We start from the raw sequence: 12,977 nt of genomic DNA on the forward strand, positions 1-12,977 counted from the left end.
CTGATGAATATGATTTTGCAAAATGTATATTTTTCCTCTTTATAAATGTCATCTGAATGTCAATAAACCCAGATTCACTATCAGCAAACTGCATAAATTGTTGTCTATTATTTAAATAATATGTTAATAATTTGTGAATGGTTCTGAATGCAGTGAACCCCTTCAGGTGTCAGTTTTGTGCCCCAAACTCTTTATTCTATATATTAATGAGATCTGTGAAGGTGTGCAAGATATTACAGTATCTTCTGTTTGCAGATGATACATATATTCTTTGTTCTGGGTGTGATTTAAGGACAGTTAGAGATAGTATGGTGTGTGAAATGGTGTGAGGCAACACATTTATGTCAAATACTACACCTGTTGTCACAGGAAAAGAGTGGAAGACCAATCCAACATTTCAACCACTTGATCAGAAATGTTATTCTCTTAATAGTAAAACAAATCTTGTTGCCTCAGTCCGTATGCTCCAGTGGATCTTTTGGATCAATCTTTCAGTCTTTTCTTGTGATGAGTATTTCGCTCTTGAGAGCAGTGGGCAGGCCTGCAGTCCTTGTGAGTCAGCTGAAGCTTGTTTGAACTCCTTCTTCATCAAATACTAAACCTTGGTAAGTAACAGGAAAGAATGATTAAGAGAATACAATCAAATCACGCGTTGAAATTGAAAGATTTAGTTGATTTAAAAATGTTATTAGTCATGTATAAGCCAGAAATAGACTAGTACCTGAAAATCTACATAAGTTGTTTATATTAATATCAAATGTTGAGGATCATAGATGGAAATTTAATTTGAAAACTCCATCTGCACATACTGCATTAAGGCAGATTTTTTATTTTAGTATTTGGTTTGAAACTGTGGTGCTCTCCAGACAGTGACTTAAAATTGTGCAAAAATTCAATTTAAGAACAGTTGTTGTTTTTTTCAGTCATGGTATGTGGAGCCTAGTACTTTGTTTGAGAGTGTACTGTCTATCTGTTTTTGTAAAATTGGCATTGGAAAATACACAATGAAAGGAGCAAAATAAGGAATATCAAACTAAACTTAACCTAAATATTGTAACATGATCAATAACCTGATGATATCCCGATAAAACGAGACTGAAATGGTTGAAGATTCTTGTGATGAATTGAAATATTTATTTCTTCATGATATGACCAAAACACAAACATACAAAATACCAAGCTGTCAATTATATTGTCAGAAACAAACAAGGGCATCAACTTTAACTTTGAATTATTGATAAAAAGACAAAAATGTACAGTTCATTGATCATAAATAAGTACAGCCTTCTACATACAAATGAGAATACGTCAAATTAAAATGGCTGAACGTCTGAGATTGATTTTCTTTCCCCTGTCGAGAAACGCCATGTACACCAGACTTCCTGTCACCTTTGGATATTTGCCTTCTTTATTTACTTATTTTCTTGTGAGTAAGAAAGGCAACTCCATGTCACTGAGAATAAAATAAGCATCTAGCAGTCACATTCATCACCTAAATTCTACCACATTCAACAAAAACCTGCTTTTTTTCTGTCCAGTTCTATCAGAGATTTGAAGGAGAGGCTTAAAAACACTGGTGGTTCTTTAGCTGCTCCACGTCACTGAAGCCACTTCCACAGTTGGAGCACTGAAGTGTTGCCTTTTCACTGTTGTGTATGAGCTGGTGTCTCTTTAAGTACTCCACACGACTGAACCGTTTGCCGCACGCTTCACACCCGTACGGACGTTCGCCTGTGTGAATCCTCTGGTGCCGTTCCAAATTGCCCAGTCGACTGAAGGTGCGTCCACACTGAGGGCACCGGTGCGGCCGCTCGCCCGTGTGTACCAAATGATGTCGTTCCAGTGACCGCGAGTGTGTGAAGCGCTTCCCACAGATCTCGCAGCAGTGTGGCCGCTCGGCGGCACAGGCACACTCGTGGTTCTTTAGTGCCCAGGCGTGGCTGAACGTGTTGCCACAGTGGGCACAAGGGAAAAGACTGTCCTCTGCTCCACTGCTCTGTAACTGAGAGCCACCTAGTGGACAAGGGTGTTCCTCCAGCTCTGCCTCTGATGTGAAGCCTCCTCCACACTGTGGGCAGAAGTGAAGCAGGTCCCCTCCACCCTCCTCTTCCCCTCCACTCTCCCCAACACTGCCTGGGGCAGACAGGTGGGGCAGGTGCTCCGACTCTCCCAGCTCCACTGCATCCTTTCCAGTAGAGTCGCCCTCCCTCAACTTCTTCGACCAGCCTAACCTCATGTCCACTCCGGCCCTCGCAGCTTCCTTCGACCTGCCCTGTCCGATGTGCTCCTCCCTCTGGAGGGTGGGGGGCTCCAGCTCTCCGTCCTGCTCCATTCCATCAAGACCGATGTACTTGGGCACCAGGCCAATCTTGCCGCTTCGCACCACCTCTGAGTCGGGGCTCACAGGCTGGGAAGTTGTCAGGGCAGCCTGTTCGCGGCCTCTCTCAGCCCTCAGTGCGGACTCCAGACCCCTGAGCTCGTCCATGGTCATGCCCCCCTCTGATGGCTCTGTTGAGCCCACCTCCCAGTCCTCCTCCTCTCTGTCTCCTGGATGAAGAGTCGGGGGATGATCTGACAGGTCCCCTAAGTAGAGACAGAGGGAGGAGGTGAGATGTGGAGGAGAGAGTGAGAGTTGGTGTTAGTTATGACTTCCAATGTCTTTCACTTGTCTTTTGTGTTCAGGCATACATAATGACATTACACACTGTCTAAGTGTGTTATGAATACTTGGTTGGAAGATGGATGCTACAGTTATAAACTAAAATGTCTGCTCTGTACAGCAGCAGCAGAGTCTCAGTACAGAGTTACAGGAGTCAGAACACAAACGTAGGCGACCTTAAAAATTGAGTAATCACAGTCTGACATTAGGTTGCTTGACAACTGGATATGGTTGTACAGACTGAAATACACTGGAAAGGCAAATATACAGAGCTTTAGCATTGCCAAACAGTTGTGGGGTGTGGGCATCAAAGTGAGTATTCTGTTGTTCAGTACATTTTCATGAAGAAGTTAGCTGATGCTAATTTGTGTCCTAAAATAACTTTATTTACTCACAACTGAAAGACATTCAGTTTACTGTCACAGAGTAGTAACGCAACCAAAAAACATTCACATTTAAGAAGTTTAAATCTGAGAATTTAATTTTTTTTTAAACAATTACTCAAATTTATTAATCGATTATCAACCAAGTAATTTAAAATTATTCATTGCAGCTCTAGTTAACATTACTTTCATCTCATCTGTGGACGTCAGCTACAGTTGTTGGGGTCAGTGTGGAGGATGTTTGATAGACAACTCAAAACTTAACAATGAACCAACTTTCTGCGCATCTGTTTTGTTCAAAGGAGGCGGAAATTTAAAGTGGTAATGTTAGGATCAACGAAAACGCTCTAATGGTACAGATATTCCGTTTCTTGAAAACTGTCCAGTGTAATCAGTAACACCGGTGCTGTCACAAGTTTATCAACTGGTGGGAAGATTTCCTCACCAATGCATCAGGTCAGGAAACTGTCTGAATTTGCCCTTTCACACATGTAGCACGCATTAGGAGATTGTCTGCGTTACATGTGTTCTCCCGTGTTGGAATTACTATAATGACTCATCTGTAACGATGACTGTTTTGCGGTGATATCAGTAAAACTGAGTTTCAGAATTAACCAACTGTGAGGGAAGCAGAGGAGGGTGATACACATGGAGGGTACTGTGACTCCAGTCTGCCCGCCTGGAGGGAGAGACATTTCATGCTGTGCTGGGATCTGCAGGATATATACTTTTACTATCTCTGTCCATGACCTGATGTTTTCACATTACAGATGAGGAAGAAAGGCATCATAACTTAAGTTCAAAAATTAGACTTGTATAGGCTGATATTGATAGGCACATAGTCTGTATGAAAATGAAACAATCAATGAAATAGTGGAAAGGGATATACAAGCAAGCAGAAAAGAAACAAAGCACCTACACTGTGCAACATCATCAACACACCCACTCGCTCGCTCAGGACAATGTCCTGCTCTATTCACACATGAGGCTCGCTCAGACTTTGGACTAGGGAGCTGGCAGGGCTCCGTCCATGGCAACTGATGCGGGCATTTGCGATCACGCCTACGGCTCCTCCTCTGGATAAGTGCAGAGTTGCAGTGCATGTGTGAAAGGGGCATGTGACTGGATGACTGGAGCTCATTACCTTCACTTTGGGCTCTGGAGCCAGAGTGGAGGTTCTTGTTGGGTGGGTCCATCTTCAAAGCCTCCTTGATTAGTCGGAGAGAGGCGGGTTGATAGCCCTCTGTTTGAGCAAACTGCAGTGAGAACCAAAATGTCTTGTTAACTTACATGCAGCACTTATTATTATCATATATAATAACCTAGGGCTGTAGGATATGGTCAACACATTATATTGCGATTACTTTGACAGATGTTATGATTTTCATAGCATCCGCGATTAACTGGAATGATAATTTTTACATCACATTTTTCAATTCCTCTAAAAAACAAACCGTTAAAAATATGACAGACATTGGGGTCTGTACCCAAACAAATCTATTTTCTTACATCTGGAGACAAAGATTTATAGGCCAGGGCATCTCCGCAGCACTACAGTGCTTCATTATAATGCTGATTTGCCGCATATTTTTTCTTTATCAAAAAACTGCAGCCTCTGCGATGTAAATATTCCACTTGGCCGTACTGCAATTTCGATAACATTTGGATTAATTGTGCAGCCCTATCAAGTCACACATTTTCAAGTCCTCTGAAAATAAAGCTATATGATGTTATATGATGATGCACCTTTAACTTGGGACTCTAATAACACATCCTGCATGATTTGAATATTCAAATACAGAAGAGAAGTGAAGAGTGATTCTGTGCCCTGCCACTTGGTCATGTGGTAGAATAGCAAACAGCTTTTCACCTCTACCACTAGTATTTCTACCTAAAAGCTTGCTGCACTTGAGATGTGAAGAGTCCCACTTGACGGGCTCCTCTGGAAGCTAAATATCAAATCAATAGCCTTCCCTTTATCCACTACATCTCTGCAGCGATTTGATGGCTGAACACAAGCAAAACTCTTTCCATCTCTCTGTATTAGCGCTCTCTTTTTCTCTTAGCGTTTCTTTTTCCATTCTGTACGAAGCCGCTGAGCAGTGCAGAGATGCTGTGCCACTTTCTCCTCCTACTCCTCCTCCTCTGAGAAAGCCCGTCTCCCTCACCTCCTCTTTGATGTTGGCCGTCTCCTCCCCCTCAGCGCTGAGGCTGCCCTCCCCTTCCTCATCCTCCGCCATCCCTCCCTCATCCTCTTCATCCCCGGGGAACTGGATGAGGTACATCTCCCTGGCCTCCTTCCCCCCTCTTCCTCCTGCTCCTCCACTTCCTCCTCCTCCTCCTCCTCCTCCTCCTCCCGCAACACCGCCACCACCTCCGCCTTCCTCCCACACACCTCCAGGCCAGCCTTTGCCATAGGCTGCTGCGGGGCCCTTCTTTGACTTGCCTCCTGTGGAGAAGAGAGGAAGACGAGGGAAGGGTGGGAGGGAAGGAGGAGAAAGTAGTGGGGGGGGGGGCAGGAGAGAGGGAGGGCATGGGGAGTCAGGAAGAATGAAATATGAGGGGGGAGAGAGATAAGTGGGAGGAGATGATTGGGAGGTCAGGAGAGAGAGAGAGATGAAGGAGAGAAGAGGGTGGAGAGGTGGGAGATGAGGAGGAGGGGGGGTGGGAGTGGAGCAGAGGGAGAATAGGGAGGAGGAGTGAGCATGATGAACGAGTGAGGAGAGAGGGGGCGTAGAAGGACAGGCAAGAGAGCGGGAAGGAGAGAAAAACATGTGAAAGGGAGGAGAAGAGCGGGTGAAGTGGAGTTGGTGGGGGCCGCCAGGGAGAGAAGGAGGACGAGGAGGAGGGGGAGGAGGAGAGGGAGGACATGTTTGAAGGAGAAAGAAGAGGATGAAAATGTAAAAAAGAGGAGAGGGAGAGACAGAGGAGAAGTGGAAGTGGAGAGGAAGTGTGTAATTATGGTGGTGGTGGTGGTGGTGGTGGCGGAGAGGAGCGGTAGAGGAGTGGAGTGGAGGAGGCGGGGGAGGGAAGGAGTGTGTGTGCAACGTGATGAAGGAGAGAAGAGAGCAAGGAGGAGGAGGAGATGGGGGCAGGGAGTAGAGGAAGGAGGCGAGGGCGTGAAGGAGAGAGGAGCGGGAAGGGGAGGAGGTGGAGTTGTTGGAGAGAGACGAGAAGGAGGTGGGGGAGGGAGAGGAGCACGGCAGGAAGGGGAGGGAGGGAGGGAGCGAGTGTGTGCAAAAGCACAGAGAGGAGTGGGAGGGACAGAATGCAGCGGAGAGAGAGAGAGAGAGAGGAGAGGGGGAGGTGAAGGACAGAGGGAGAGAACATGAAGAGGAGGCGGAGGAGGAAGGGAGGAGGGAGAGAGGAAGGAGGGAGGGAGAGATCAGCTCTTGCCAGATGGTTTCCAACAAAACAAGTGCGTCTTCACATAAGCCCTGACTGCATAGCAAAAACCCTGATTCTCACATTAAACAAGACTAGGTCAAAGCCTACTACATGTCTGGATGTGTATGGTCAGTGTATGAAAATGTTGCCACTTTATTCATTATTTGCCTTCATATGAATGGCTGAATATTAACTGGTCATATGCAATTTTCTGTTGTGGTCCTTGTCATATTTGTTGTTAAAGTGTATTGAAGTAGCATTTAAAACCAAAAACTTACAGCAGTCAATGTCAGACAACCTTATCATACTTTAGCAGTTATGCAGTGTGTCTGTGGAGGTGACAAAATGTTACCAAATATACGTATTAACAGCCTGAATTGAAGTAAAGCTCTATGCACTCTCCAAGGAAAATATTATGCCAAACTCACTTATAAAAATTCAATTTGAACAATTCTTAACCTGTCCTCAAAAACTCACAACTCTAGAAACACAACATAGGAGATGTCATTTGTCAATAAAGATGACCTACATTTCTGAAGAAACTTTACATTTGAGGTTTTATCACCTGAACACCCTCACCAGCCACAGCTAACCAAAGCTGTGAAATTTACTGGGACATCATCAAGGTAATGAGAGGTTTCAAAAATGAATGCTTCTCACTAAAATACATGCTGGTTGGTGGATCATTTACATGCTGAATCAAACACTGACTCATAACATTACGCTAAACTCCCTTTAAGAAATATAATACTTTAACAGTCCTTACATGTCTGTAACAACATATAACTCTGGAAATGTCAGTGTAAATGTCAAGATATGTCAATAGCCTTCTTGTCAATTCGGCATCAATATAATCTATAAACTGATTTTGTGTAGAAACTTTACATTGTAGGTTTTGTCACCTCAACACCCTCACCAGCCTCAGCTAACCAAACCTGCGCTCTTTTTTTAGTGGGAGAGGTTTAAAGAAATTTGGATTTCTCACTAAAATATGTGCTGGTTGGTGAATCAGATACATGCCGAATTAAATACAGAGTCATAGCAGTGTTAAATCTCTGTCTATCGCGTGTGTGTGACGGTGTTTGAGAAGTTTCTCGATGGTTACTAACTGATTTAACTTGATCACTCCACTACACTACTAACCGCGTCCGTATGGCTGAAATAAGATGTTTTAGCAAGGTGCCATTTAATGGTATAGGCAGCTTTATACATGATATAAACTAAAGGTGATGTAAGAATCCTACTTGGGATCCTCAACTGATAAGAAATACTCACGGGCCATGTCAACTTTTCGTTTCTGCCGCCCCCCCGGTGCTGCCTCCTCCGCGGCCGCCGCCAGCCCGGCGTTGCGGCGGTTAGCCGCCCAGCCCATTCCGTACTTGCGCTCGGTCCTCAGCTTGTTCTCCGTGAGCCTCAGCCGCAGTTTGAGAGCCTCGTTCTCCCTCCTGTTGAGGGACAGCTCCACCAGGTAGTCGTTCACCGTCTCCTGGAAGAGTTTGGTGATCTCGCAGACCGAAGCTCGGATCAGGCTGTCCATGACGGCCGTCAGATGCGTCTCAAACGTGGACACCGACTCCTCCATCATCTTGGCGACCTGATGATGGTTCATTAACAGTTTTATGTTACCAAGGCAACATGTCATGATCATGAGTGACATATAACACTGCTTTACCACTGATATCGCCAGCTATACACTGTCTATATCGACCTTATATATCCTCTCCATATCACTAATGTCAGTCACAAAAATTTACTTTATTTGTCGCTACAAGCTAGACGCTACAAAATCCTTATAGTGGATCCAGACATTAACGTTATGATTATTCCACTTCTGTTATCGTTTAATTAAACACTATACTCCCAGTTTATTGAGGAGGTACAACAGCCACAATGTAGTTTACTCCCAAATACACACCTTGTATCAGATTATCCTGTTGTAACAACTTACAATACTGATCGACATGAAATGATATTGAAGTAGAAGAGGAGCAGCAGCCCCTCCGTAGCGCTGGAAAGTGGTCGTGCTAGCAGCAGCCTGGCTAATTTAGCTTTGTATACGCACCGTTTGTTAGGCGAAATCCGGGGGAATAACGCAGACGCGAAACGGCTGTAGTCGGTGTGATTTCACGGATGGCGGATGAGCTCGCTCGGTGTTCATAGGCACTGAGACACGGCGACAAAGGAAAGCGCCATCCAACTTCTGCCCTCTCTGTTTTCCTTCTCGCCTCCTTCAGCACTGCTTAATGATGCTTGAGAACACTGCGCATGCTCAGTACCGTAATTACCCTACTACACTCCAAAGCAGCCGCACCCTATAAAAACCAAAAACTCAAGATCACTTTTGTACTTAATGTGATATCAACTACAGTGGTGGTTATCGTTTTTTCTTTTCTAAGAAAATAAGGAAATAATAACACGAAATACTTGCTTGGTTGGTGTTTCGTTTAGCGTGTGTGTCTTCCTGGATGGATGGGGGCGCTGTAGTTACTTTGCCACGTGATTGGACACTGTATAAGAGAGGAAGAGGAGTCGTCTTTCCTTCCGTCAGTGGGCTGAGTGGCAGTCAAGGCACCTACAGCTTGTGGACGAGTGAAAGAGAGCACTGATAAGATTTCATCATGCCGATTTTCGTGGTCAACACCAATGTGGCCAACGTAGACCCGGCTCTGCTGTCGGAGGCTTCGGAGCAGCTGGCCAAAGCCATGGGCAAACCTGAAATGGTAGGCCAGGGGAAAGGTCATTCCTGCAGGATTTATAATCACCACTGTGTTCATTCTGCACTATATCGATGAGCATGATAGATGTACCTATCTCTGCTGAGTGCAGTGCGACCAGCACCTGAAGCCTTATTTCCATTTAATTGTATTTAAGGTAAAGATTACATGCTTGTCTGAGTAAGTTTAGCCATGTCAGATTTTGTTTGTATAGTCCAATATGAAAAATAATAATTTTCCCTTGGGGGCTTTACAGTGTGTAGTGTGCGACACCCCCTGTGCTATAGACCCTCGAAAAAATAAGGAAAAGCTCCCCCACCAAAATAAATAAATAAATAAATAAAATAAGGAGAGCTTGTTGTGCAACTATGCAAACATGACGCATGACTGGTTAATGATTGATCAGGTTAAAAGCAAATGATCATGCAGACTGATGCTTAATATTTCATGTCCGTCCACAGTTCATGACATTGTTAGGCCTAGGTTTAATAAGCGTATGGACTGCACACCACATTTATAAATATGGGTTTCCATTTAGTGAGGCGTAGCTAAATCTAAGGTTATTGTGTCTGTGAAGCAATTTACATTATTTAATACTATGGTAGGTTTTGAAGATTGCTTCTAATATTTTCTTGGCTAAATATCTTTACATCTGAGTCTTTTTAGGCTAGAAATGTTAAGATGAAATATATTGTTTATTAGAATCTGACTGACTATATAATAGGGCATGACTAGATTTTGGGGCAGTGGCCCCAAAAACCCCGATTTTGAGATTAGGGAGTAAAACAATCTGATAGATATATCAACCAATTTTCTGACTTTATATAAAAAAAAAAAATCTAAAATGACATCACAACACTGAAACAGTAAACATCCACTGGTATTTTTAATAATTGAATATAAATCATTAACAACTATAAAGTAATAATAAAAAAAAACAAATAGAACAACTTGAATTAAGAAAAAAGGATCAAATACACATAACATCCTGCCTTTAAAAGTAAATAAACTGCATTATGTTCTGTAACATGTAACATATATGCTAAAACTAATTAAGACAGATCTAGCTGTGCTAGACCAATATGGTCCAACCGCTATCTCTCTCTCTGGTTCTATTACAATATATTAAAGGGATTTAGTATTCTCCTTCAGAATTATATTAACCAGAATTTCGAATTGAGCTGCAGTGATTAATGAATTAATCAAATAGTTGTCAACTACTAAATTAATTCCCAGCTATTTCAATAAACAATTAATTGTTTTACGTCAAGAAACAATGTCAAATTTCAGCTTCTTATATGTGTATATATCCTGGTGTCTTCAGTTCCCTTTGACAGTAACCTTAATATCTTTGGGTTGTGGGCAAAACGAGACACTTGAGGACATTACCTCGGGCTTTGGGAAACAATGATCAACATTTTTCACAATCTGACAAGACATTTTATAAACCAAACAAGTAATCAATGATGAAAATAATTGTTATATTACTATTATTTATGGAAATTGTACTATGAAATAGCCAAATTAATGATTATAACTAGAAAAAAAAAATCCTAAAGTAATTAGATAATTTCTCGGGTATATTATGGTGAAAAATTGGGACTGCAGTAAGGGATTTATGATAATTAACTGTTTGAAAAGTCCTCATTACAACCTTCACTGCAGTCTGTATTTATTATGTGTCTGCCTTTATAATACAGAAACTGCACAGTCACATTTGGGCTCAAGAGGGCCAATAGCAGTCATGACTGATCCATCCGGTGTAGACTGACATCAGTTTTGTGTCTTTGTCTTGCAGTACATTGCTGTGCATGTCAATGCTGGCCAGATGATGTTGTTTGGTGGAAAGACGGACCCCTGCGCACACTGCTCCCTCACCAGTATCGGCAAGATCAGCGATGCTGAAAACAAACAATACTCTAAACTTTTGTGCGGACTGCTCAACAAACACCTGGGCATCTCTCCTAACAGGTAGCAACCAGTGCATTCACTGCAAATAATTTTGTAAGTGAAGGAAACATAGTGACAGTAACACACAGACTCAGATATCCGTGTACCTCGCTCACAGTTAAGGTCCAATCTTATTAACCTATTTCTCTCCATGTCTATTTCAGGATTTATATTTCCTTTGTAGACATGAACGCAGCCAACGTGGGCTGGAACAACTCCACCTTTGGCTGAGATGGAGGTCAACACACAGAAAGAAAAAAAAAAGAGAAATCACGCTACTTCCATTTCCAGAGAGATCATTCCACTATCTTCCTACATGTACAAGCATAGTTGAAACTAACAAAATGAAGAAGTAGCTGGTAACTGACTAGCTGTAGACCAGCTAATGTAATGCAGGATTATCTTAAAAGCACTTAGCAGGACCCTTTAGCTTTGCACTCGTCCATTTTGATTAAAGCAAACCCTACTGATCACAAATGAATCTGTGTTTTCCTTGATTTGAACCTGAAAACGCATAAACCCCTTTCATATAAGTCAGCTCACTTTATCTCTCCTCTGATGTCCGATGAAGAAAGAGTTGATCCATTTTTCCTGAGACCTCCTTTTTTTTCCTTAACCATACATTTTTTTTCCATGGCTTTTCCATCTCACTTCCACATTAAACTGCCAAGCTGTCAAGTGACATCTCTAACTTTAGCAAACATCATGAGCAGTCATAAGTGAACTAGGTAAAGGTTTTTGTGATATATTATTGTCAATGGTAGTCATACAAAAACAGAATATTATGTTAATGGGCTGCTTAGCTAATGGTATTGGATTAATAAATTCCAGCTGCCTCTATCAGAGCTGGTGTCACATTCTTACACACAGTGAAGGCCCATTATTTTGAATAGTAGTGCAAATTAACACCAGACCAGTCTTGTGAGTTAAACTTGTGACTTAAGTCAGACTTGCTGATTATTTTCATTGCTGATTAATCTGTCAGTTATTTTCTCAATTGACAGTAATTTGGCCCATGAAATGTCTGAAAATTGCAAAAAAAAAATATATTTCCCAAAGCTCAAGATGATATCCTCAAATGGGTTGTTTTGACCACAACCCAAAGATGTTCAAAGAATTTTGACTTAAAAAATTACTCAAACCAATTCTCAAAATAGTTGTTGATTCTTATTATTTTTTATGATAAGGTGTGATATAAGATATGACAGGGAAAGAAGAGAGAGAGTGGGTGAATGGCATGCAGCAAAAGGCTGCAAGATGGGGGGGGGCACAGTCCCAGCACGTGGCACGAACGCTCCACCAATGGAGCCACAAGTTCACCCCTATTAATAAAATAATTGATTATTGATTCCTAAATTGTTGCAGCTCTATTGTCCTTTTAAAGCTGAGGTAGATCATCAGCATTTTGTACGACTTGACTTGTGACTTGCTTGACCTGAGCAATGACTTGACGTGCATGACTTATAGCAGGGTTTTGAGTTGCTTGATTCTCACCATAGTGACTTGGGACTTGCTTGAGACTTGCCAAGCTCGCATTAGTGATATTAACAACAACACAGCTACAACAAATAAAACAGATAATGGGTGTGTTCGATTTGCAGTAGGCATATTAATAATCAAACATTAACAGCACTGTATGTCATGGCAGCATTTCATGTCACATCCTATGTCTGCACAAAATTGTTTCTGAGGGGTGCCGCTGGACCACCAGCCACACTTTGAGAAACTATGGCTGAGATGACATCTGTCTGTCCCAACTGAGTCGCGGTTTGTTTGGCCACAATGAGCCCAGTGTGTGCTGACCAACAACATATTTGGTGTTGACGTTAAACTATTGTTTGCCTGGTATTCATTGACAGAGTGTTCATTTTCATACTCGAACTG

At 42.5% G+C, this 12,977-nt stretch overlaps 2 protein-coding genes across 2 annotated transcripts; one reads left to right on the forward strand and one right to left on the reverse strand.

Annotated features, from left to right (window-relative positions):
* Positions 1-1,111: 1,111 nt before the first annotated feature.
* On the reverse strand, positions 1,112-8,730 carry LOC146326766 (uncharacterized). Its single transcript, XM_084719115.1, has 5 exons — positions 8,492-8,730; positions 7,705-8,023; positions 5,211-5,491; positions 4,187-4,298; positions 1,112-2,583 (listed from the first exon to the last, which is right to left on the reverse strand). Exons 2-5 carry the CDS (start codon positions 8,012-8,014, stop codon positions 1,565-1,567), a joined length of 1,722 nt encoding a protein of 573 aa, XP_084575241.1. The 5' UTR covers positions 8,015-8,023; positions 8,492-8,730; the 3' UTR covers positions 1,112-1,564.
* Positions 8,731-8,957: 227 nt separating this feature from the next.
* Positions 8,958-11,570, forward strand: mif (macrophage migration inhibitory factor). The gene is made up of 3 exons (XM_084719116.1): positions 8,958-9,149; positions 10,942-11,114; positions 11,258-11,570. Exons 1-3 carry the CDS (start codon positions 9,048-9,050, stop codon positions 11,322-11,324), a joined length of 342 nt encoding a protein of 113 aa, XP_084575242.1. The 5' UTR covers positions 8,958-9,047; the 3' UTR covers positions 11,325-11,570.
* Positions 11,571-12,977: the final 1,407 nt, after the last annotated feature.

Source organism: Lutjanus erythropterus, chromosome 5 (assembly GCF_056507025.1).
Source record: "Lutjanus erythropterus isolate fLutEry1 chromosome 5, fLutEry1.hap2, whole genome shotgun sequence".
Taxonomy (NCBI): Eukaryota; Metazoa; Chordata; class Actinopteri; order Lutjaniformes; family Lutjanidae; genus Lutjanus; species Lutjanus erythropterus.